The sequence below is a fragment of the Acartia tonsa genome, chromosome 13 (genome assembly GCF_053477335.1).
Source record: "Acartia tonsa isolate MP-2025a chromosome 13, ASM5347733v1, whole genome shotgun sequence".
In the NCBI taxonomy this organism is placed as follows: domain Eukaryota; kingdom Metazoa; phylum Arthropoda; class Copepoda; order Calanoida; family Acartiidae; genus Acartia; species Acartia tonsa.
In genome coordinates this window covers 19,099,847-19,127,653 of record NC_137272.1, presented here as the reverse complement: position 1 = coordinate 19,127,653, position 27,807 = coordinate 19,099,847, and the positions used below count along the sequence as shown (strand labels likewise).

General features: G+C 30.4%; 1 protein-coding gene across 1 annotated transcript; it reads right to left on the bottom strand.

Moving 5' to 3' along the window:
• Positions 1 to 1,985: 1,985 nt before the first annotated feature.
• On the bottom strand, positions 1,986 to 17,880 carry LOC145304543 (choline/ethanolamine kinase). The gene is made up of 19 exons (XM_080146449.1): positions 17,736 to 17,880; positions 16,696 to 16,769; positions 13,786 to 13,842; positions 13,230 to 13,277; positions 12,908 to 12,999; positions 11,616 to 11,692; positions 11,152 to 11,255; positions 10,676 to 10,770; positions 10,199 to 10,291; positions 9,465 to 9,555; positions 8,921 to 8,991; positions 8,009 to 8,063; positions 6,940 to 6,998; positions 6,247 to 6,361; positions 5,473 to 5,550; positions 4,880 to 4,954; positions 3,531 to 3,561; positions 2,803 to 3,191; positions 1,986 to 2,658 (listed from the first exon to the last, which is right to left on the bottom strand). The coding sequence occupies exons 1-18, from the start codon at positions 17,878 to 17,880 to the stop codon at positions 3,160 to 3,162; spliced, it is 1,392 nt and encodes a 463-aa protein (XP_080002575.1). The 3' UTR covers positions 1,986 to 2,658; positions 2,803 to 3,159.
• Positions 17,881 to 27,807: the final 9,927 nt, after the last annotated feature.

Sequence of the window (27,807 nt, the reverse complement as noted above, 5' to 3'; positions counted from 1 at the left end):
TTAACGCACACACACAACCACCTGTAGGAGTGAATTAAACAAGACCATGTACACGTACAGTCATAAAACTCAACAATATGATATGAGACGATATGTTTTTAATAAATACCTTCTAATACTATTTGATTATACTAGCGGCTAAAAAGCAAATGGATCGAAAATTTTCGCACCTACCCAGCAGAAAAAATACGAATAGATTGCAAATTTTCGCGATTAAATAACGAATTCGCAAAATTCGTAAAAAAAATGGGGGGAATTTTTTTTTTTTTTGGGGTGGGGGTGTCCCATCCCCAAGAAAATAGCCTAAAACCACAGGACCAGTAGGTATATTCCCTGAAGAGTAGAATCCGATCGGTTCAGTGGTTACCGAGATCTTAAGGGACAGACGAACAGACAGACGGATGGGCGGACATACATCATTCTACTTTGTATTATAGATAAAGTAGTAAGGTTTTTTTGTATAAAGCTAAAGATGTCAAAAACTACTGAAATGATTAAGTTGCCCTTTTTGGGATACTTCCCAAAGGTTTTAGTATGGTTTTATTTGTAATTGTAAGTTGTAATTTAAGGCGCATAAATTTTTTTCTTTCAATAACATATGTATTGAATCCATTAATATTTTAAAATTTATCCTTTAATTGCATGATCAATACAGAAACATTATTCCTTGGAAATTTTAAGTAGCGAAACTTATTCATGTTTAGAAGTTGTACGTTAAACACAATACGTAATCTGTAACGTAAGAACCTTTATGGTATATCTTTAGTTAATTGATTTCAGATTTAAACACAGAATTTAGGTAAGATTAGTTTAGTTTGTGTTAGTTAAAGTTTATTATAGTTAAGTCTACCTTAATTCCCAAATTGACAGGGATCTAAAGGAATAAGACAATGGCTGATAAATTGATGTACATCCCCAATATTGCTACACAAAATTACCCCTTGTGTAGATTACATTCAGTGATTGAAACGTGTCGACACCCAACTAATCAAAATTCAATTATAGTTCCCAAAGTAGTTAAGCCAGCGAATAAGAAAACGTTACTCTAAAACTTTGGGGACAAGTATATGAAACAGCACAATGTCCCCTGACTCTCTGAGAAATTTAAACTTATTTTTATCTGTAGCATATTTATATGGCCGAACAACATCTCTGTTTTGGAAATTTCAAAAATAAATATAATGATTTTTTTAAATTTTTATTTTAACCTCTCTAACTGTGCATAGTATTGATACATAATATTAAACATATAACAATGTACAAGTCTTTAATTTATAACAAAATAAATCAGAGCATAAAAATGTCATACAAAAATAGTTAAAAACAAACATTTTAAACAATTGTGCATCTTTAAAAAATATAAAATTTTTAAAAAGTGAATTTTTAAAATTTATCACAAATTAACGTTTAGGCGGATGGACTGAAATAGTTAGATTATTTCTTCAATTGATTTTTAATATATCATGTCAATTTTAAAAAAATTCCTTCAATCAAACAAAATAATTATAGGTATGATGTAATTGTTATGGATAAAAAATGAAGAAATGTTTGTTTGACTGGAATTAGTGGACAGGGCTCAGCCTTAAATTTAAACCAGCTTGTGAGCATAAAAAAATTCAAAAAGAAAGATTAGTAACTCGCTGAATATAATGACGTTTTCGCAGCTGCCGAGCCCTAATTGTGGGAATCAAAGGAGATGAATACCATAACTGTTTACTAGATTGCTAACTTACAATTTTTAAAGCTTAATTTACTTTAATAACAAATATAAAATATTTTTAATAAACTTTAAAGGCGACTGAGGCATTCAACATATTAAAACAATTATTTAAATACCAAATTAAAAGGTTTATTGGAAGATTTTTAAATATCATTATACTTATTTGCAGAAAAAAACACATAAAAAGATTGTTTAAATAGATATACTAAAATGCATGAATCTGCAAATAAACCTAAGTTAATATACATAAGAATAACATGTTTACTTTTTTTTTTTACAAAAATTTAATAACAAGCCGCAAATTTCCGTTAAATTGCCCAAAAATACTTATTTTTTAGTCATGTGCAATGTGCATTATTTAACTCAATTTTATTGTTCTTTCTCTTAGAATATATACACTTGTCTTGTACTTTTAAGCTGGCTTAGAGTTTTTTATACAAGATTTTTGCAATTTCTGAGGATTTTGTAAGAAACTTTAGCCCTCAAAAAATCCTAAATTATCTTTTGATTTTAGTCATTTACCATTTTATCCCCTTTTCAGCAATGAAGTATAAGATTGATTAGGAATAGTCTCTATGGTGGCAACGCTCCTTAAGGGGCGATTCGTCGTATTTTTAAAATAGCTTTTTATTGGTTATTTTAGGTTACATTGGGTTAGGTGATTGCCCCACAAGTTAAGGCAATTGGCCCCGCAGGGTTAGAGCCCCCCGCAGAGGCTAGAAATAGAAGAAAAGCTACAGTGTAAAATACGAAGAATCGCCCCTTAAGGTGCGTTGCCACGAAAGGGACTATACCCGATTGATTTTTAGGCGGCTTGCCAAATAAAAATAAATCATATAATAATTTTACAATAAAAATATAAAATGTCATTAATTGAACTAAGGGTATAACAAACTAAACTTTAATAAAAAACCTAAATGCTTGATTTGATAAATATTCTAAAGATGTAGGGGGACAAAGTCACTCAAAAATAAGACACGTGACGACATGAAAATAGGGGAGATGAGAGGAGATAAGAGAAAGAAAACCCCTCATTTTTATGACCTCACGTGGGTGATTTTTGAGTAACTTTGTCCCCCTACCTAAAGATGGTTTGTAAAACTGTAGATTGTTGATGTGTGGAATAAATAGGGTTATATTTCATTTTTCAGTATGGCTTCGAAACCAAATAACATCCGATGGATTAGAACCGGTTTTCACCCAACTGAAAAATCATGTATAGTATAGTATTACAGATAATTTTCCACGAATATTAAAATCATAAAATTATTACCAGCTTTGTTATTCCTTCGGGATTTAACAATAATAGTTTTAATCTTATGAGGTCTCATTTGAATTTCCACGGAAAATTGTCTATAATACGATGCTATAAATAACTATTACTGATTTCAGGAGCGCAGCTACTATATAACTAGTTGTTAGCAGGGAACATTCTTCTTTTAGCTCTCACTTTCTTTCCTCTTCATACCCTATATTACCAATAGTACTTATAAATACATTTTTAAAGATTTGTACAAATATATTTTCTTTAAATTAGCCAAAATATAAAAAAAAACATTTTGTTGGGTAGATGAAAAAGTTGGATTAATACTTTAATAATTTTAGGAGGTCAGGAAAGTAGCATAAAACCACACCAGGGCATTTGAATAGCTTCTTTGAACTGTACAACCAATTCTTATTAACATTTTTCAGATATATTTCCTTTTATACTATAGGATAAGCTACGCTTTTATGAATGTTGTCATCCTTGTTTTCAAATTAAATCAATTTAAAATTCAAATAATATTGTTTGATTATTAGTAACATTCCTTTTTGTTTTTAAACAGCTCGATAACTTGTTCCTGAAACAAAAATTAAATTATTATTAAATTCTAAAATATGAAATTTCAAAAATCCTTTACACAAATCCTTTTGTGTTAAATTCTGCATTTGTCGCTTTTAATACACTAGAGGTTAGTAAGCTGTCCATTTCTTTTCTGAATTGATATAAAATAATCTTTCAGTGACCTATTGCTGAAACTTAATTTGTGTTCTTTGGACTTAATCAATGCATTTGACATTTTCATGTATGCATATTAAGAGATATAAGTTTTCCGGAATTTTAATGTAGGGAGTAGATTTGAAATCTGCATCAAATTTTAAGGATTTTTTATAAAATTCGTTTTTTGTAAAATTCTTTATCTAAAAGCGAAAATACATTTTAAGTTAATTAATTTTGACCAATAGGATAGGTGGATTTTAAACTACCTGCGCTCTAATTGGTTGAATGATGTACGACATCCAATCAGAGCGCAGATTTTTTAAAATCCACAAATCACAGATGCCAAAATTAATTAACTTAATTTGTATTTCCGCTTTTAGATAAAGAATTATACAAAAAACGAATTTTTTAAAAAATCCTTAAAATTTGATGCAGATTTCAAATCTACTCCCTACATTACAATTCCGGAAAAGTTATATCTCTTAATGCATATATCAAATAAAATAGTCACAGTATTCAACATCTTTAGAATGAGACTAAGAAATATTCTAAAAAGAAAAGAAAAAACTCATTAACAGACGGACAAAGGTAATGAAAGAATAAATATTTGTTGAAATTTACAAAAAAAATTCTGATGATTATCTTTTTTCACATCTCTAACAAATCAAATTCTCTTTGTAGGAACCCAGTAATAGTGTCGGACTGATTATGACGTAACAAAAAAATTAGCCAATGAGAGGCCACTATAAATTTTACCATTGGTCAATAACGGCCTCTCATTGGCTAATTTTTTTTTGTTACGTCATAATCAGTCAGACACTATTACTGTGTTCTCTTTGTAACATTATGAATGATCAGATAGAGACAATGTTAGTAAGAGTTTTTATAGGGATAGACAGGCACTGATAATATGAGTTAGAGACTGGCTTCACTCAGGAATATCATGGGATAAGACAATGGACAATAAAGTGATATGACGAACAAAATTTCCTATTCTGTAGATTGATATTATTTGTTGAAAAGTTTAAACACTGATAATTTCAACCAACTAGTCAGGATGTAATAAAAGGACCGAAAGTATTTTAAGCCAACAAATGATAAATCTTTGGATACTATTATGATTTTAAGTCTCATATCCCAACCCTCCCAGAGTTCTTACTGCTAATAAAAAACCTTACCTTTTCTTTAAAATAATCTTTTAATCTATCATATGAGTAGCAGTAGTAGGAAAATGTAATTGCTGAGGTTTGTGCCTAAATAAACAAAATAGTAAGATTTAGGGATGACAGTATTTAATAAAATAAATTTAATTGTTAATTTATTAAATTTAATAAATAAATGGTTAATAGACTATAAAAGTTGGAAAGATTTTTAATCAATATAATAGATTTGAAATCACAGATCTCACAATTATTTAACTTAATTTGTATTTGCGCCTTTAAATAAAGAATTATATAAAAAACTAATTTTATAAAAAATCCTTAAAATTTTATGCAGATTTCAAATCTATTATATCGATTAAAAATCTTTCCAACTTTTATAGTCTAATGGTTAAAGTATTAACACACTGAGACGTAATTATAAAGAAGAAGACTCTGCTTAAATAAATTACTAAACTGTACAGGAATCACCATTTAAAAAAATATGATGGATAGTAGTCAGACAGAAGAATGTTCAGAGCATATTTACAAAGTAGCTACACTTTCAAATTTCAAATAAAAGTAAGAACAAGAACAATGTTAAAAAAGCGAAACTGAGTATTGAAAGATACCTGTTTACAAGCCCAAACAACCCAGAGAAGATGAGAGGCGAGGGAGTAGGCAGCTATTTCATCCAATATATCTTCCATCTAACAATAATATTAATATTTATTACTCTTAATTTGTAGTGACGTTACTTTACAATTAGGGAAGGAATGGGCGTCTATTCGTCATTTAACCATTATTGCCATGAATGGGGATCTTTAGTAATGTTTAGTCTACAAAACGCCCTCCACCCCCACCCCTCCCAATTAGAATTACATTATTACCTATGTGCATTTCAGTAAAAGGGGTGATTGTGGTGGGTAGAAGTCGACCCTCCATTATCAATTTTAGTTTAAAAAAAAAATTTCAAACAATACTTACTGTAGATTCTTACTGTAGAGTGAAGGTTATCTTTGTATTTTGTATTATTTGTAATAGCAGATTAATTTCAATGGAAAAAAATACGCATTTTTTGCGTATCTCTAAGTAACTAAAAGTAGATTTAATTTGATAATTGTGAGAAACATTGAAACACACAAGAATTACTGAAAGTGAGAGGACAATGGGCTGTTTAATACACTAGTCCCTGAAGTTTTATAATAACGTTTTCTTATTCGTTTGCTTAACAACTTTGTGGACTTTAGTAAATTTTGATTGGTTGGTTAATTATGTTGAGTATTCGAAAGTTTCAATCAGTAAGTTTAATCTACAGAAGGGGTAATTTTATGTTTCATCAATTTGGATGTATACATAAATTTATTGGCCATTGTCTTATCCCTGTGGTTCCCTGCAAGAATTACCTTTTCTTTGCCAACAATTCCTTTATTTCTAACTTGATTTTTCTTGTGGTGGAGATTATTTTCATCCTGCAGGCTTTTCTGCTCCTCATACACTTCCAAATATCTTTTTACCCATCTATAAATAATCATTATCAAGACAGAAAATATTATTTTATTAGCAATTTTTTTCGTATTAAAGCAATCAAATATCTTTACTTTTTTACCCCTTTATTAAGGCAATATAAGATTATTTAATGTTTGACCCAATCATGATAAACAAAATCACCTAAAAAATTATTGGTTCAAAAGTAGAGACACTGCTGGTTTAAGCATCCAAATTAAGATAAAATCATCCCAAAGTTACCATGCATAAGATTGAGATGACGTGCTTTAAACTTTGGGGGCCATTATAATTTTCTCATGAAAATCTTTCTTTTTTAAAAGATAAGGTTGCGTGATTAAATTCTAACAAATTACCAAGAAGTAGTTATTTTTCGCATCGTATCATAAACAGCTTTCCGCGGATATATTGTAAGATTAAGACCAGTTATTTTTAGCCCCGAGATGCCGAAGTCACGAGATAAAAAAAACTTGTTTTAATCTCAAGGTTGTACATTTTTATATTTATAGAAAACTGGATATAATAAACAATTTTTTCGTATGGCTGAGAATCGGTTTTAATCTACCGGATATTAATCGGTTTCCAATCAATACCTTTCCATCTGTGGCCTGGTGGGGTAGGTAGACTCATTCTTACTGAAGTAGGGGAAGGTCTAAAAATAAAATAAAAATTAATACTAAAATTTAAATAGTGATAATATATATAATTTATTAAAATAGCATGCATTTAAATTTAAAATTTGAAATTATTATTTTTTAAACTGTACTTTTACAGGATTTGGTCAATGGCAACAAAATTAATCTTCCCCTAATAACAAAACATAACTAATTAAGGGAAAGAAAAACAATTGTCCTTTAATTTTCCATGGCTTAATAATGATATGTTTCCCGTATCGCTTGGAAACCGATTAATATACGGTGAATTAGAACCGGTTCTCACCCATACTGAAAAATTATGTCTAACATCGTATTATATCCAGTTTTCTACGAATATAAAAACTGGTTTTAATCTTATAATTGTACATTTTAAATCCGCAGAAAGCTGTATATAATACGATGCGAGAAATAACTATTATTATTTAAGTAAAAAATCACATTCTACGGGCTTAAAATTTTTGTTTTTCTTTCCTAAACCCAGCCCCTTTTTTGTCATCAAAAATGACCTGTATAGACCTGGTTGATGGTTGAATCATCAGGGGAGATAATGACAACTTTACAGCTATCAAAAAGATAAAAAAAGATGGTATATTTTGATAAAAAAAATCAAATGTGCTAAAATCATAAATATTGCAATTCCTCGAAGGTAAACACCCCCTCCCCTCCTCATTTAAAAAAAACTTTTGGTTCAATCCCTACGGGGATTATTTAATCCCTACCTAACAGGAAAACACTTTTTTAAAAGTTAGTTTATGTTCCACTTTCAATTAGAGGGATTTGATATGAAATTAAAATATGGTTAAAACTTAAATTATAATTTCACTCAATTAGGGTTTCACCTATTTTAACTGCATCCAAGACCCTGCGGGAGGAATAAACCTTGCAGTTGCCTAACACATGCTAAGTTAATTTATCTAACAAATATATAATTCTTATATGTTTTATTTTGATTAAGTTGCAGTCAAATTGCTATGAAAATATATATTAACAATTTAGAAAAAAGTACCTTGGTTCCATAGTCATAGACCCATTCTATGAAATGATTCGCTAAATCAAAACCTCTGAAACAATTTTTAAAATTAAATTTGGTTCCTTATAAATATGTTTTTGTATCATTAGAAATAAAAAGGGACAAATGATATTTGAAATAAAGGGTTGTCCGTTAAATTTTTTTCGGATCTACTGCAGTTCACGGTAAAATATTGCTGGTAAGCAATATTTCCAAAAATCTATGAAGTTTAAAGGCTACTAGCTGCCAAACATCTGAACGTACAGATCATACCCAACATCATATAATTTTAAGCGACATAAGAAGTCCAACAAATGATCTGGAATAGCCAAGATCTCATTATGCACAGGGAAAGCTTCACTGAAGAAAAACGCATAAAATAGGTCTTTTTCGCACATTTCTCTGCACTGCGAGATAATATGCATTATTGATTTATGGCTATTCCAGACTATTTGTAGGCCTTCTTATGCCGCTTAAAACAGTGTATGGGCATGATCTGTACGTTCAGCCGTTTGGCAGCTAGCAGCCTTTAAAATTCATAGATTTTTGGAAATATTGATTACTAGCAATATTTTACCGTGAACTGCAGTAGATCCTTTTTTTCTGTTGTTTACAATAAGTATTAAGAAATTCGTATTGATTTTTCACCTTATCTGAATAAAATTATTTTGCACTTTTTTTAGTTAAAGAAAGATGAGAAAAATTTATCTTTAATTATTAATTGTAACATTTATGCTAATTATAAATGCCCAAATTAAAATCAGAGCTTTCTGTTGATGACTGCGAACGAACAGACTGTTCTTACTTGTAGAACAATTATTGGTCTTTGAAAAAAACTGTTTTTTATTCTTATATTTGTCCGTTAATCGACGCACCTTTTCGTCCGTCAGTTAAGGATATGAATTTTACCTGTAGTTATAAGCAGCAAATTCAAAATCAATGAGAACAACAGGATCCCAACTTTCAGGGTCATCTCGTACCTAAAATAATATTTGAAATTATAAAGTATATTGTGATGTTTTATAATAATTTCTTTATCCTTTAAAATAAAGTAGAAAAATCAATTTGTCTCTAGCTTAAGATTTCAATAACTTCTGAACCGATAGAAAGTCCTAGGATGTTTTCAAGCTATTTATCATAAATGGTTTAGAATATTTTCTAGGATATTTTAGACTAATGTTTTTGTGGGGGGGGGGGGGGTATTGCTACTTCAACGTGTGGGACGGTTCCTGACATATATTGACAAAAAATCTAAGGCTCCATTTTATAGACTAAGCAAGGGGCATAAAAATAGCCTATTTTCAACCCGGGACCTTTGTGAACGTTCCTTAAAAAGGAAAGAATAATAGTTTCATTATTTATGGATACAAACAATAGTTTAGACTTTTTATGTAATTTCAATCAAAATCTCGAAATCTGTTTTTTTGAGGACACCTGATATAAATATACTTACCAAAATATTACCACAATTGATATCATTATGTGAGAAAACCACTGGAGAAGGAACATTTCGGAGAAAACTAAGAAGCCAATCAACTTCTTGCCTAAAAAAACACCAACAACAACTAGTATTTCTTTTTTTATAAGCGCAACAACTTTTGTTAACTATCTTTTCGACTAACTTTTCGCTAGGATAAAACATTTCTTAATAGAATTGGACAACCAAAGAAAAAAAGCATACTTTTCTGTTTTGCTCCTATTCTAGGGTCTTATTCCAAATTTAAGATCAAAGAATTCCTAATCTAAAAAATTCAATATCAAAATGACCAAACAGATTCTAATAATACTGTATTATGTTTTTTTTAAACTCACCGTCATTATTAAAAAATATAATATTCTGGTAGGAAAAAAATAATTTGTAGAAAGGAAAGGAGTTTTTCACCAACACCTCCACAACCCCCCCCCCCCCCCCCAAACCTCCTCCATTTAGGAAAAGCTAACCCATGGCTTAAGGGACAAATAGAATGTAGTACTAAGGAGCTTTGTCCTACTTTGTAGATAACAAGTGTGTACGCCCTTTCTATCTAGGAGCTTTGTATTCGAAGAGGGTCTAGAAAAAGCTTACAACCATCCCAATATTTAACTCTGAAAACAAAATATCCTAGTACCTTTACATGCGAAGCTTACCCAAAATAGAGTACCCAATCGATTGGCCAATTTTTTAGAAACCTAAATGATTTTTTTTACCTGAGATTGGCGTTTTTAAGGAAGGCAACTGCCTCTCTCTCTGCAGGAGGGACTCTGTCTGGAACCAGGGGGGCGAGCTTTAATGCCAGCGACCTAAATAAACAGGATGTGTGTTTGTGGGATCAAATAAAGAAGTCCTTTAGTCCATATCAAAGTGAAAACTACTAAAAATGTCTTTTTCTCAACATGTCAAGAAAACTGTGATAAAATTTAAAAAATAGATAAATATCGACCAACTCAACCAATAACAAGATAACTACAAGATAACAAAATCTATATTGAAAATGGGCCAATATTTATCATTTAAAACTATTAATGACCAGAAAAAATTAAATACAAAAAAGACGGGCGAGGCTTAAAATATGAATTTTAGATTAAAGATATGTGATGGTAATAACTAATTAATATTACACAATTCTAGAAAGACGAACAAAAAGTAAATTGAAGTAGCCATACTTCTCTACAATTAATTCTAACCTCATGGTGTCACCCAACCAATTTGGATCTTTGCTGACAGGGACGTTCAGACTGTGGATAAGGCCTGTGTTCTTAGCTATCTGGTCACTGTACACCTAAAACATTCAGACAGTTGAACATCAACAATCATAGAGTTTCAGCAATATTCTTTAAAATATTATATTTATTATGTAATATATGTAAGGTTTAAGTCAATATGACGATCATAATAAATAATATTTGATGTACATCACCAATGATGAAGAATAAAACTACCCTTTTCTTAGATCATGATTATTGGTTGAAAAGTTTGGACACCATTAGATTGTAACCAACAAATTATAATTCAATAAATATTCCCAAAATTTTTAAGCTAACGAATAAAATGACGTGGTTGTAATACTTTGGGTACCAGTGTAATTTAAAGTTCAATTCCTCTTCCCCGCTCCTTCCTGGGAAGACCAAGCACTTGATGTAGTAAAACTACTCAAACTTACTGGAGATCTTAATTCTTCGCTGGTTAGCGGGTGCCCTTGGATGAACTCCTCCAGGCGGCCACCTGGAAACACGCCAAATAACCGTGGACCAAGATTTCTTTCGGCTAAAAAAGAAAACAAATTTAATGACATGTTCATAAACAGTTAGAAAAATGAGATAAGTTGCTTTGATGTTGTACAGTTTACAATTGCACAGGCATCAGAACCCAACGTGCCAAATCCCAGTGCTGTAACTCTGTTTTTGGTTGAGACTTTTAATTTTAGGATCCAATAAAAGTAAAATGTACCCCTTTCTTCCATAATATATGTCGATAATATCAGCATGCTCTAAAGTCGGCGTAAATATTATCAAAAATTGCATGTCGATATTTTATTATTTCAAAAACTAGCTAAATTCGTATCTTCAGAACGCAAACAATTTTGTTACGAGGTTTATACAAACAAAGTTTTAACTTTAATTGTACCTAACATTGTGAAAACTAGAGTTTCTTGAACAAGTCTAAACTCATGCACAGGTCCACTGCTCAGATCTCCAAATAATCTAGAAATAGTAATAGTTATTTCTCGCATCGTATTATAAACGGCTTTCCGCGAATATAGAATGTACAATTATAAGATTAAAACTAGTTTTTTTAGCCCCGAGGTGCCAAAGGCACCGGCTAAAAAAACTGGTTTTAATCTTATGATTGTACATTTTTATATTCGTAGAAAGCTGGATATAATACGATACTAGACATAGTTTTTTCGTATGCATAAGAACCGGTTCCTATCCACCGGATTCGAATGAATACAAGAAAAGTTCATTACATCTATTTCAGGAATCGGCGGCCGCTGCGGCTTAAAGTAGTTCATACAAAATAGGGTTGGAGAATCAGATTTTGGATATTCAAATCACCAATATAATTTTTGCAAAAAATCTCCCAAATTATGTCAAATTCATCAAAAATGGATGATTTCATCAATTACATTTAAAAAAATAAATTTCTAGAAGGATCTATACAAAAAAAGTAGAAAGTGAGATTACCCTAAAGCCGATTCAGCAATACTTTCAGCAACAAAGAAATAAATAAATATACTGATAAAAAATGCCCATATTTCATATTGACAGACAAACATACATCATACTGCTTTTGCTTTTAATAATTATGTCAACGTTGAAAATAAACCTAATGCTTACGTACTATTTTCATTTTCCTGTATTTTTGCATTTTCAAGTTATATATTTTGTATTTCAAACTGTGAGAAAAAAATCATTGCAAAATATTTGTGGAAAATGTAAAATTAGACATAGATCAATATTGTAGAATTGTAGACAGGTGATTTAATGAATATATTCAGCAGATTACAAAGAGCAAAAATATTATGACACACAAAAGCATAGAAGAAAAAAATGTAGAATAGTTATATATCGCATTGTATTATAAACAGCTTCTGCAGATAAGATACTGAAGGCACGGGCTAAAAAAAACTGGTTCAAATCTTATGATTGTGAATTTTCATATTCAGAGAAAACTGGATATAAGACGATGACAGAGATGATTTTTCAGTATAGCTGAGAACCGGTTCTAATCCACCGGATATTAATAGGTATTGAAGCGATACTGGAAAAGACTTGTCATCAGGTATTTTTAAAAACATGATGAAGGCATTTCAAGAGAAATAAATAAAGAAACATTAAAGGTATGTAGAACCAACCAAATTTTCTCATATTTACCATTATCCATCTGCCCTAGAAATGATCATCCTGGTTGTGTACCTGAGTAAAACTTGTGTGGGTTCTCTGGCTTCTGTGTCAATTAAATGCTCTGGAAGGCCAACATAGAATACTAAGTTAGAAAGGCCACCACTAGTCATTAAAATTACTTGAAAAGATATGTCAAAGTTAAGAAATCAGATTATAATTGACCAAAATCAATTACTAACAATAGGTATTTTTTGATACAATATTATGCAATTTGCATCATCAATTTACCAAAAATAAGTTGTTTTAATTCACAAAAATAACTTTACAATAATGAAACATTTGAATTTTATGAACAATTAATACAGTAAAATGACCAGTTTCAAGTAATTTTCCTGATTTGTTTAATAACTAGCTGACTGGATACTACTTCTTTCCATTTTCCCTAGAAATTATTATTTTTATTTATTTCTACAATATTATAATTTTTACTTTTATTCGGAGAAGATAAAGTGAAATTATGCATGGCAAGTATTTTATTTAGCAATATCCTAATTATTCTTTGCTATTATTAATATGTAGAAATAAGTTCATAAAATGTAACAATTAGTTCCACAATTCTATGCAGAAAAAAATCAGATGTTCCTAACATTAATTCTAACCTGTAAGTATACTTTGCAAAATTGTAAATTAATTTGCATTTGCTTTAATTGTATGCTCAACCATTCAAATTTTACCTTAAATTAACTCTAACTTAAGTTTTCTTTGCAGAATTTAATTGATCATGAGGACCTATTATAAACTCTAACTTATAGTGTTTTTTGCAAAGTTGATATGCTCTTACTATTATTTTAACTACACTCAAAGTTTCTAATTATACCTTACAATGATTCTAACCTAAGTATTCTTTGCAGAATTAAATTGATTATGATGTACCTATTATAAACTCTAACCTGTAAGTATTCTCTGCAAAGTTGATATGCTTTTTCTCTCACTTTATCAGCGTGCACCTGCAAAAATACATTTTTAAATATTTTTTCATACTTTATGTATTTTTAGTACTTTTAATTGCTTTAATCAATATACTACAAATATCATGTACTTTACTTATTGCTCGAAATCTATATTAATGGTTGATAATAGTAAATCTTTTTATCCTAAATCAAAAGAGACAAGATGTCGAAAAATCTAGATAACTGATGGCACGATCGGGTTATCATTATAACTGTTAAAGCATTGGTATAGATCATGTTTTTGGGCGGTGGGGGCGAGGGGAAAAGGGTCAACTCTACAGAATAGAAAAAGTCCATAGTAAAACCTTTTCCAATCCTTTTCCAAGGTTTATAACTATAAACTAAGGGGAGGGTACCAACACCCTGCCGAGCGAAATCGCCCCTAGAAAAAGATTTTCTCCCCCAAAAAACAACTTTTTTTTTTAAAATCTAAAATAAAAGTGGGTTTTGGGGGATGACCCCCCCTCCAAAAAAAAAGATTTTAACAATTGTTTTTTTTTTGGATTCAACTCCCCCTCCTCAAGTGCCCCTAAAGGCCTCTAGGGGGGCGTAGCCGCTAGTAAAAAATAAAGAAAGTAAAAATATTTCTCAACCGAAGCAAACGAATGAGAGAACGTGTTTATAAAACTGAAATAACTAGTTGTTAGTATAATTTACATCCAACGTTCCTTCCATACTTTTTAATGGATATAATTGTCCTTGGATAGAGAATCAATGCGTCATACTTTTATTGCGTCATTATTGAGTGTCATCTTAGTCTTTGCTATTTTTATAAAAATTTTAGATCATTAGATTTTTAAGATAAGTTTAACTCCTGCCTTAATAAAATTTAAGATTTAAGAATTTTAAAGAATCTTCATCTACAATTAAGATTTTTTAGAATTACATTTTTCAACTGTTAGAATAGATAAATTTCTAAAAAATTCGTTCTTGCACAATAACCAAAAATTTTCAGAGCTTTGATCACTCTAATATTATTTTCCTATGCATTGACTATTTTTTGAAGAAATTATGTCATTTACTGACAAATTCTTGTCAATCAACTTCCTACACCGAAAACTATTTCGTATTTTAACAAAATTTTATAAATACTTGAATCAGTGGAGCAACTCTATTCTAAACAAGGATGATAACATCCATTAAGTAGCGTGGCTCCTCAGGGATCTAAAGGGATAGACAATGACCGATAAATTGATGTCAATTCCCAATAATGATAAACAAAATTACCCATTCGATAGAAAACAATCATTAAAACGTTTGGACCCTCAACTAAAAGAACCAACCAATCAAAATTTAACAAAAGTTTCCAAAAGTGTTAAGCCAATGAATAAGAAAACGTTAATGTAAATCTCTGTGGACCAGTGTAATAAATATCCTATTGTCCCCTCTCTCTCTGGAATAATAAGCAACTATTTTTATCTGTTTTCAAATAAATTAGGGCTTAAGGTTAGATTTAAAAGATTTAATGACAAATTATCAAGTTGATTTAAATTTTAAACTATTTAAATTTTTGATCAAACGATTCACCCTAAAAAATCAAACAATCGGAAAAATGCAATAAATTTCTTAAGTGAACTTTGACCCGAGGCTTTTTGGAAGATTTTTATATAAAAATGTGTCAAACAATAAATCATTTTCATGTAAATAAACAGAAATTCTTCCTTAAAACTATCATATTTTTAAAAAAGAAATTAAGAAATTTTTCTCAAATTCAAAGTAGGCGACAAAAAAAACCATTTTGAAACAAAAAATTAAATTTACAGATTCTTAAAAAGGATGAGAACACTAAACTGTAAGTTACACCGGTCCCAAAACAAACAAACAAATTCTGTCATGTATTAGCTTTAAATATTTTGGAGACTTTCATTTACTCTTGATTTGTCTGTACTAACTAGCAGTTTTCTAACTGACAAATTTTTGTTTTCTAGTAAATCTTTTTAAAGGACAAACATATATTTCATAGTTAGATACAAGCTGCTCTCAATATTATTATGTACAATGTACAGTAACTAGTTCATACTTCTTTGATATGTACCCTACCTGGATACAGGAATTGCAAGTAGATAAGAAATAAATCTTCCCCCAAAAAATTTCAGGGTAAAATAGATACATCCTTATCTTACCAATTTTTCCTGGGGATCTAAAAGGGAAAAGAAAATGGCTGATAAATTGATATACATCACCCATATTGATACCCCAAAATTACCCCTTCTGTAGATTAAAATTAGTAGTTAAAACGTTTGAACACCTAACTTAATGAACCAACCAATTAAAGTTCACTAAAGTCCTTAAAGCCCTCTCTCTTTCCCTTTAAAGCTAACAATGGCAAATATGGAGAACTCTGACTTAGGGAAAACATTAATTAAGAAGTTATTGACTGATCCCTTTATCCCTAGTTATCAATGAAATGTTATCACTTTAGCGATCAAAGCTTCACTTTCATATGATTAAATTAAACAAATAAATCTTGAAGATTTTCACTGAAAATTTTATATTTGATTAAAAAGATACGATATTTATATCATTAGAGGGAGGCATTTTTTTCATATAAAGAAAAAATAATTTTCCTCCAACAATTACAGCATGATAATGTGCTCATTCATTAAGCAAAAAAATATTTTAAAATTATTTTGACTGGAGAAAAAGTTAGAGGCAAAACAAGTATTCTTCAGTTAATAATATCTCCACGTAGAAATTTAAAAAAAAAAGTTGTATTAGAAATCTTAATAAAACATAATCAGCCGTCTATCTAAAATAGCAGCTGAGAAAATTACATTTCACCTAGAATATATGATACCGACAAACATTTATTATGATAGAGTAAATTCGCTCCTAACAAGTTGCACAGACCTGTGACCCCATGTTAACACATTGATTGTTAAAATTTGACTGATTCAGATTGTTGTTGAGTTTGTGTACATCTGAGTAAAATAGAACTTGATCTTACAATTTAGTATATACAGGCGTAAAGAGATTTGTATAATGACCATGGATATTTTAGGGTAATTTTCCTATTCAGATTTCACTTTACAAGAAATTTCACCGCACTAATTACTAAATAGACAATTATGAACAAAAAAAACATAGTTTTCAGCCATACTGAAAATCATGTATCGCATCATATTATAGACAGCTTTCCGCGGATATTAAAATAAAATTTTTAAGAATTATTTAATAATTTAATTTAATTTTTGTGAAAATTTATCTTTAATTCGATGCTATACATGATTTTTCACTATGGCTGGAACCGCTTCTAATCCAGTGGTTATTAATCAGTTTTGAAGCCATATTGGACATGGTTTTCTAGACCAAAGCTGGATCTTTAAATCATTTTAGTGGTGAGCCAGATCGGGGTGAGCCGAATTTCAGCCAATCACAGCGCGGCATTTCATAAAATGCTGTGCTTTCATTGGTGGAAAGTTGGCTCACCCCGATCTGGCTCACCACTAAAATGATTTAAAGATCCAGCTCAAGATTTACTTTGTATATAAAAAAAAATTGGGCATACAAATGTACAAATGAGTAAAAAAACTTTAATGTTTTGTTTCATAAGATTATCTAGATTTATTATTAGATAAAATCTGTTCCTCGATGATTTAAATATCTACTTATCCTTGATTTATTTGACACATATGATTATGATTTTCTGTCATAATTGAGAACAAAATTGATATTAGGAAATACTTTGCAGTTCAAATACATTAAACTATTTATGATTAAATTAAATCATAAAAGACTAGGGAGAAAAAAATCAGAATTCAAACAGACAAAAATACCGTCAATCCTAGATATTTTGGATGATGGTCGGAAATCCTTTGTATAGAGATACTTTGCTTTAAAAAACACACAAAAAATATCTTAATATAATTGTTAGATCAAGATCATTCCTGGATTCGCGTAAACTGGGGGTAACGAGGCCAGGGGGGTGGACGTGTTGGAGCCCCCCACCTTCTGGGTGGGTGCTGGATGCCCCTGGGGCCCCCCTACTCCGCCGCGGGTCAATACAATTACCCCATTTTCATCGATGGGGGACATCTGAAAATAATTTAGAGCATTTATTGTTTAAAATGTAAAGAGCTTTAATGTGAAGCTTTTCTACAGTTATGGTCAGTCCAAACGTTCTTCCTTAGCTTTTTTGTCATTTAAGGCATATAAGAATTATCCTACCTATTCTAAACTTGTCATGTAATATTTTTTTAACATTGTCATTAATTTCAGTCATAGAAAAGGTTCTTCTTTAGATAAAATATTTACTTTTTCTTGTTACATTTGTAAATAATTAGAGTTTACAATGCAATGATATAAAAATAAAATTTACACAGTCTTATAATTTGATACAATAAGTATAAAGCGAAATTGTACTTTATTAGTAGCGCAGTTACTCTATGTTTAGGGTCTGTTCGTCTGTCAATATGTCCAAGTAAGTTAAGAAAATTATTTTTTCTTTAATGTTTAATTGCAGCTACGCCACTTAGGTGACATAAAAGAGAAGGGGGGCGGGGAGATTTTTAATTATCACCTGAAATTATAACTTTTAATAAAAATGTAAATAAGATCTAATGAAATTTTTTCTCCTAATGGTGGTTTCTATTGGGGGGGAGGGGTGGGGGGTTGCTCCCAAAAAATATCGGAAACTGTATTGCAGTTTCCGATATCTTTTGGTACAGACAGAAAGCATTGACAAAACATAAGATATCAGCAAATTTGATTTTCATCTTATCATACAGTGTGAATTACATGTTGTCGTCAATAAAAAACTGATAAAGATATTTACTCTTTGCGCTACTGTATTTTTTTTAAGTTGACGTCCTTGTTTGCTGAATGACCTTTGACCTTTAACTAACATGATACGATCATTTTTAAAGTATTTGAAAGATAAGCATTCATGTCATAATTTTAACATTATAAGCTTTACACACATATTAAGCTTCGCCCCCGTGGAATTAATTATTATAGTTATTTAATTAAGATTTTTGATACATAAAAATTGATGGCCTTTTTATCTGCACCCTGTATATTATTTTAGATTTATTTCACTTGCTGGCTATACCTTATTCCTGATAAAATGTAAAATGAATTCAAAATTAATTATTTGAAAGGTTTCGTGATTTTCTACACTTTGAATTATTATGCATGACTTTCATATCTGAATTAAATTCAGTTTAATTGATTTTTATTCTATATACATGCAGTTTATAAAAGGATTTTTATGAGACAACTATTAGGTTTGCTGGCTTGCGGCGGCCGCGAGACTGTTGTTTTGAAATATATCTAAAGGTTAAAAACTATAAGCATAGTCTAAACAATTGAACAGTGAAGAAAAAGAAATATATGGATCCTGGAAAGAAAACGAAGTGGGGTTTGTTGTAATTTCACAGTAGCTTTTACCCTATTTCTAGCCCCTCTGGGACCAATTCCTTCACCCTATAGGGCATCATTTAACATTTACCTGACCTAACCTAAAATATTCTACCAAAAGCTACTGTAAAACTTTCTTTCCATGACCCAAAAATATCACTAGGTACATTATTGCATATATATGTTCTGTTACTACCCTTCAGAGGACAAAAATCTTACTAAGACACCGATAATAAATATCTTCTGAACTAATGGTGTAAAAATTCATAACATCGGAATGCAAATTCCTAGAAAGCATGTTCATATCTCATGATTGTCGAGATATATTTCATAGTTTCGTTTGTACTAGCTGTAAAGACACAGATTATTAGTACATTAACCTTTGAATTTTTTCCCAAGGTGTTTAGAACCAATTTTAAAAAAATATGTTCTCAACAGTGGCTTACTCAGGGATTGGCCAGGGGAGTGTAACCCTTGAAGGTATGAAGACAGGCACACACAATTTTAATAAAAAGGTGGGGGTTACCTTTCTATACACCTCCCAAACTCACGCTGATGGTTTTCAATCTTGCAGAACTTTTTAATCTTTAAATATTTTTTGTTTGTAGGGAAAAAATGGAATTTCTTTGCTTTGGTTGTAGTAATATTTTCAGATAAGATTGGAAAGATTTACACAATGTTCTTCAATTCAAAAGTTTTTTTTTAATGTTTATATCTTCTAAACATTATCCCCCCCCCCCCTGTCATCAGAGAACATGGATATTAAGTTATGCTCTCTAAACCCTTTGAAACCCCTGAAAAATAATATAAATAAAATAAATGGGAAGAAGCAACTCAGGTATCAAAGGGATAAGACAATGGCCGATGAATTGAGTGAGGTACATTACAAATGATGATACAAAACATTATCATGTCTGTAGATTAAATTCAGTGGTTACAACATTTGGATACTCAACTTAATGAACCAACCAATCAAAATTCAATACAAGTATCCTAAGTTGTTAACCCGATTAATAAGAAAACGCTATTATAAAACTTTAGGGACTAGAGAAATAAACAGCCAAATGTCCCCAACCTCCCTGGAAGCAACTAATATTTAAAACAGAATATATAGATGTTTTAAATCAATATTATACAGTACAAACGAAGGAAATAAACCTTAGTCACTCAGCATGTAATATTATACAATGTTTGTACCGCCTAAAACTAGTTCTTTTTACCTCTTCTTATACTAATACTCTTACTTTCTAAACTGTACTCTTTCTATCTGTATGTTTATACTTTTATGTTAATTAATCTAGCTAAATTCTTCTTCTTTATTTAAGCAGGGAGGAAGGGAGGTGACATTGGACTGTTTATTACACTAGTCCTAAAAATTTTTCTTATTTGTTGGCTCAACAACTTTGGGGAGAAAACCCAATCTGTCCTGATTTTGTATCACTTTGAAAAGTGCGATTCCAGTTACGTCATTTAGGTTTCGGGAAAGAAAAAGGGAAGGGGGGGGGGGGAAGAAAATCTCTTCAAAAGAGATGGGAGAAAAGGGAAGAGATTTTCTTCCCCTCTTCCCTTTTTATATGACGTCACAGGAATCGTACTTTTCAAAAGTGATACAAAATCGGGACAGATTTGGCTTTCTCACTTTGGGGAATAACATTTAATTTTGATTGGTTGGTTAATTAAAATAAGTGTCCAAACGTTCCAACCCCTAATTGTAATTACAGAAGGGGAATTTTGAGTATCATCATTGGGGATGAACTTACATCAATTTATCAACCATTGTCTTATCTCTTTAGATTGGTCTGAGTTCAGTTCATCTTTCTAGTACATTTGGCCTTTGTTCTTTACAGTCGATTTAAACAAACAGACAGACAGAGTGAGGAATGTATGAAGCAACTTATAATGCCTAATAAAAAATTACGTCATACAATACAAATGATTAATGATAGGCCAGTATACATTGTAATGACAAATGGTAAAATGTATACTGCCCTATCATTGGTCATTTGTATTATATGACGTCATTTTTATTAGGCACTATAAGTTGCTTCGGAAGGTAAGGTCGTTTCGAAGACACTAATTAAAATCAATATTTTTCTGCTAAATTATTTTAAAGTAACAGGACATTTTGTTTAATTAATGATCAACGGCTTAGGCTATGAGCAAATCAGTTGTCCATCCATTTTCAAAAACACAAAAAAATTTGAAAAAGTCTACGGTGTGATTTAACTTCCGAATATTGTTATTTGACAATCGCAAAATAACATTCTCTCTCGATCAGTCTTTCCAATCTAAAGATACTTCCCAGCTAGACCCGTCTAATAATAGCAGATTTAATATAGTTTGTTGCTGTGAGTTAGGCCAAAGGGAAGGTGCAGTTTGTGCTGTTGTAATAATGCTGCGGTTCTGATAATTTAACAATTTGACACACGTGCGGAAGGGAATGAAAACTTAAGACTAACGACCTTGATCTTTCTCAAACGCCGCATAAATGAACGCATTTTTGTCTAAGAATTTAAAAATTACTTTTTAACAAAATTCCTAACGATGTACTATTTTCAGTAGTACTACTAGTTGGAAAGGGAATATGAAATCTTCAGAAAAAAAAATTGGCCCCCAAATTTTAATGATATCAGCCTGAAAAGTACAGTCTATTAGGACTAGCTGTTTCCGAGATATTTTGCTTCAGGAAAAAGTTAAATTATTTGATATGGTCTGTAATGAGATGCTACAAATTTCTTCTTAGGACTACGGATTATATTGTTGATCAAATAACAGCCAAAAATATGTAATTCTGCTAGAAAAAATAAAAGGTAAATTTTTTTCATTAGATTTAATATCCCTATATTTGACAGCTAGCCTTTCTCAAGACTTCGGCCTTCCAAATAAGGTAAAAATATACACATAAATACTATTTCAGTTTCCTATGTAATTGGAGAAAAACATATTTTTCAGCGTGTCCATAAAAAAAGCTACTGAATGTATGTTTGTCTTTTTTTTGTGAAGCTTAAGATCTCCAGGGAAGGTTTATAACTATTTATGGAGAATGATACCTCCAGCCTCTTAAGAGAAATTGCCCTTGAAAATATATACCCCTCCACCCCTAAATTTTTTTTTACTGTTTGTAATTAAAAGAAGTTAAATAGATCATATCTTGATAAGAATTGAAAAGGTACAAAGATTGTTGACTGCCAAAAAAAATCACACAACCTTGGGTTTTTGATTTGAAAAATGTTCACTTTTTATTAGATTCGTCAAAAAGTACTATTAGCGGTCATTCCACTTTGACAAAAAGTTTATCACACACAACGTTTTTACGAAAAAAAACATATTTTAGGTTAGGTTAAGTAAAGACTAATAAAGAATCATAATGAAAACCTAAAAACAATAAGGAGGAGGGGTAAGCTTCAGTCTTTTGTTATAGGATTACAACCTATAAGTCAAAAAAATATAAGTTATAGGTGTTATAACGTGTAACATTTAAGTAATAAAACGCATTTATGCAAAAAGTACATTTCAAAATCAGCAATCATAATTTCATAAACAAACTGCAATGCCAAAAGTACAGGGATAAAAGAATATGCATTTTTACATGGAGCACTAGAAAGATCAGCATAAACCTTATTTGAGGATTTTTTTTTCAATTAAAGCGCCATGGCTACATAATATTTTTAACCCATTATCATTTTGTTTAAAATTTTTTGGAAATTTAAATTATTTTTTGACATATTCTTGTAATCAATAAAAAATATAACCAATTTGTAAATTGTTTATTTGTGTGTCTGCTAAGATATCACTAACAGCTAAATCAATATTTCATATTTTTAAGGAAAGTTTGGTACTAGTCAAGCCAATTAGTTTATAAAAATAAACAGTTTAATGAAGGATTTATCCCTGCATTGCATAAAGTTGCTGAATAGAACGTAAATAAATAGTCAATTAAATATCTAACTTTTTAGTGCTGTTTATTTTTTATACAGTCAAACACTTGGTTTTTCTTAAACAAGTATAATTACGTTAATTTCCAGCAAAGTTTTTAAAAATCATATTTAGATTAAGAGCGTGCATACGAATCAGGATATAAGGAGGGAGGTGGGGAGAAATTTCCACCCTGTGGCGAAAATGAGAAGGAGGTTTTTAGGTGTTTTTAGAGTGAAATCCTCCTGGAAAACTGGCAAACAAATCGACATTGGTGACTTGTAAAGTACCTTTGCTACTAAAATTTATTAGATGAAATTATTACAAATTTAATTGATGAAATTCTTTTAAAAATTGACGTATTGTACATTAAATGTAAGCCCATAAAGACGTATTCTATTAAAACAAGTAGTCATAGGCGATAAAAAAATATTTTCTAGATTCAAAGTAAACATTTGATGAAATTAATGTGTTTTCTTAACAAAGAAAGAAACGTCAAAGGAATCGCAGCAATAAAAAACTAAAGATTTTAGTTTGAACCAAGAAACTGACTAAACCATCTGCTATATAAGTTCTTTGAAAAAATATATATGATTAAATGCTATACTAAAGTCAAAGTGTCTTTTTTCTTTGGATTCATGGAAATATCCAAAGATTTATTATCACGACTTCGCTTTTGTTGACTTTAGGTCCTTTTACTAAGTTTTGATTGTATTTTTCCTTCTAGAAGTGTCCAAATCTTTTAACCAATAATTTTATTTACAGAAGGACTGATTTTGTTTATCCTATCCGTGTAATTAAACATAACTAGATGGATTATTTTTTTAAGGTTTTATGAATCAAATTTGTTTTGCTGACTCAATTAAATATGTGAGCTTGGGATAGGGATTTGGCATCTGAAGAAAAACTAGTTGGTACTTTCCTTCAGTGTGTCTGTTGAGCACTGATCACCCCTTTCAGAAATTTTTAAATAGGTCTGGACTCTGGGTTTTGTTTTTATCACTTTGTCTAATAGTACCCAACCTAACCTAACCTGCATAAAATAAACAAACAAACAAAAAAACTACCCACCCCATAGTTTTAAAAAAATTGTTAAATTATAAAGCACACTTTTTGTCACAAATTTTTCTTTAGAAGCCATACTCCTGTTTTAAATGTAAATTAATGCTTTATATTTTTAGGATCATGTCCTTGACCGCACACGTTTTGAACAATACAGAAGTACATATACCCCATATTATTTTCAGAGATTTGTTAAGTTTTTACTGGGTGATTCAGAAAAATATGTATTTTTTCGTTTTTCGACGCAATAAATGTACAAGAATAGATAGATAATCCATACAACTACCTAGCACAAGTGGTGGATACCCTTTTATACAACGCTTTTTGTGTCAAATTAAAAAAATATTGATCATGTTATACAAACTTAACAAATAATACTTGACCATCAATAGTAGATACGCAGTAGAAATATGTTTGAAAAAGTTAAGCTAATTAACTTCAAAATTCCAAACAGTTTGTTTTATAAATACATACTTAGGTCTAAATTAGTAAGTCAATCCTCGAAATATTTTAAAAGATAATGGTCCATTTTGTAATCGCTGTTATATAAATACAGGTTGTTATGAAAGTACGAATATACAAATTATAATCAATTTTTTAAATATGTCTAACATAAAGCAGCTTTTAATTTTCTTTACCACTTGTATGGCCATTGTTTAAAAGATATAAGATTCATTTGTCTTGGTGCTCTTATCATATCAACATAAGTCTACAAATGCAAACCTAGATATTTATACAATTGTAAAAACAGCAGATCGAAAATAAGTTACTCAAAAGCACTTTATTTTATACAATATTATTTTATATAATAATCGATATAGTGCCAAACTTTGACAGCGAATAACCACATTCAAAATTTAATAGAAATAACTTCTAAATAGATATGCACTCACATATGAAATTGTACAAGACTATTTTTACTTTTCTAATACATATGCTTAGAGAAAGGCTATAGATAAGGAATATAATGCTTAATAGCGAAGCTACTCCTATAGCTAGGTTTATCTCTGCGTCACTTATTTTTTTCTCTTTAGCTCGTTAGAACGTTAGGCTATAGCACTTACACATCCAGCAAATTTACAGTTGATGTATTTTTGGCAGAGTGTTTTCTTCGTTTTTCTTATGTCATAAATACATCTGTACTTCAACTGTACTTTTGCTGGATGAGTAAATGACAGTCCCCCAGTGGAAGATACAGGGGGTAAATGTTAATTTTACCTCTCTCTTCCATAACAAATTTATTCATTCAAGGGTTTCAAAAGCCTGCTTTTTATATTATTAAAAACTATTGTACTATAACTATTTGACAAATTGCTCCGCAACTTATGGAAATAATTGATCTTGTTTTTAGTTATTAATACTTTATGATCAATGATCATAGATAAGAAATTATAATTAGTGATTAAATTATACTAAAAACAAAAAAATACACCAGCCGACCAAATATCAAAAGATATAAACAAAGTTACATATAGAGTAGATATTCATAAATCAGAGAAATTGCCTTTATATATTTATTTCAGCAAATCGCTGTAGCAAAAAAGTTATCTGCCCAAAACAAAAGATACAAGAGAATTAAAAAAGGCTTTTTGTCCTTTCACTCACCCATAGGGAAAAAATAATTGAAGGCATGGGAGTAGATTTTGAATATTTGAAATAAACATAAAAATTGTGAAAATTGGATCAAATACACACAAAAAACGTGGATACTCGTTGGATAATATAAAGCAGCTAAAATTACACTTAGAATTGTATACCAAAATATGAAGGGAATGTTGACAACAAAAACCAGAGAGTTAGCTTTAATAGTAGCTGAGTAAACTTCAGTTCCTGTTCCCCCTAAGCGTTAAGGACAGACGTACACACAAATTGAATCATAAAGTAGCAGCGCTAGTAATAATATATTTGACATTTATATATTAGTCAGGAATACCTAACTTGATACATCTTGATAATTAAAGACAATATAACTATGCTTTTAAAATAAAACTTTTTGAATGAAACACAAGTAGATGTAAACCTCAACTGAAATTAACAACGAAACTAAAAGTTAAAACTGAAGTTAGGCTATACTACATAGAGAGCAATATAAAAATATTCCAGGATTTTGGGAAAGGTCAATGGAAAAAAATACGATTCCCCTCAAATTCTGCCATTTGTAGACTATCTGATCATGGGAAAGAAAAAGGGGTTCATACAAATTGAACCGCCATTGTCCCTTCCATCCATAAAAAGTACTACACGAGAGAATATTCAAGAAAGCTAAAAAAACAGCGAAGGGGGTGTCCCTTCAACATCGCAAAATTTTCGGGTCATAAATTAGAGAAAAAGTAAATATACAGGGATGTAAAGGGATAAGCCAATAATCGATAAATTAATATGAATTATAAATGATGATAAACAAAATTAACCCTTCTGTAGATGGAAATTATTGGTTAAAATATTTGGACGCTCAACTTAATGAACCAACCAATGAAGATTCAGTAAAAGTCAACAAAAGTTGTTGAGCCAACGAATAAGAAAACGTTACGTTATTATGAAAATTTGGGTACTAGTGTAATAAACAGTCCAATGTCCTCTCCTTCCTTGATAAATTTGTCACTGAATGGGTGTAAACGTTTGAACACCCCGCGATAGCTTTAGGCAAATTATAAAGTCTTAATGCTACAAAAGCAGTACACAAAATAAATAAGCCTTCTGAAGCTGAAATAATGCTGTTACATAGGTCTTAATTGTACTTAAGTAATCAACAGAGAATAAATGTACGCAACGGCGCAAAAAAAAAACAACGTGCGTATTTTTTATTGCACGGATTAGGAAAGTAGTCTATTGCAAGACAAGGTCAATTATGTCCATCCTTAGCAGAGCATTTACAATACAAAATTTTTACAATTTCTGATATTTGAACTGTACTTTCATATAACAAATGACCTTTAGCTAATATATTTTCTAGTGTAGTTTTACTAATAGCGAATCTACTCTATATCACTTTGTCAGTCCGTCAGCTAGTCCGTTAGTCCGTTAAGATATGGAGAAATGTAATTTTTTTCTGGCTACTATTGAAGATATACAAATAAAAATCCATTTTGATGAAATATGTTTCGTGATTTTCTTTGAATATTCTTGCTCTTTATTTTCTGACAACTGAACAAATGCTTCAGAACTAACTTTCTCCGTTTGTACATTCCATTCACTACTTATGGATGTTTTCATCTTTGAACATGTCTAGTTGACCGCAAATACTATTAAAAAACCCTCCATATGTTTAAGATACATTAACAAATAATAATAAAATATTTGCAATGAATTACATTTGATAATTTAAAATCATAGTTAAATAGATAAATTGAATAAAATGCACTTTACTGTTTCACTTTTATTTCTAGAAAATTTGTCTAGTTATTGACTTTTCACAAAAAAAGTCCTTGTTTTTTTTTGCTCATTCTCCAAGAGGAGGGAAAGTACAATTGGAAAATCAATATCTTCTTCAACCCCTTAATAATCTAAAACTACTTGAGGGAAAATTTAATATATAAAATTGGGAAAGACTAATTTATCGTCCATTGTACTATCCACGTTGATATAAATGTGTATGTGTACAAGTTAGGAGGCTGCATGATGCAAACT

Bases quoted from the DNA above. Each gene is read 5' to 3' on its own strand.
- LOC145304543 (XM_080146449.1), bottom strand. From the start codon at position 17,880: ATGTCCCCCATCGATGAAAATGGGGTAATTGTATTGACCCGCGGCGGA. The intron at 10,771-11,151 runs GTAAGTTTGAGT...TGAATGTTTTAG, and splicing joins GCGAAGAATTAAGATCTCCA to GTGTACAGTGACCAGATAGC. The intron at 8,064-8,920 runs GTAAAATTCATA...AAATTGTTTCAG, and splicing joins TTTGCTGCTTATAACTACAG to AGGTTTTGATTTAGCGAATC.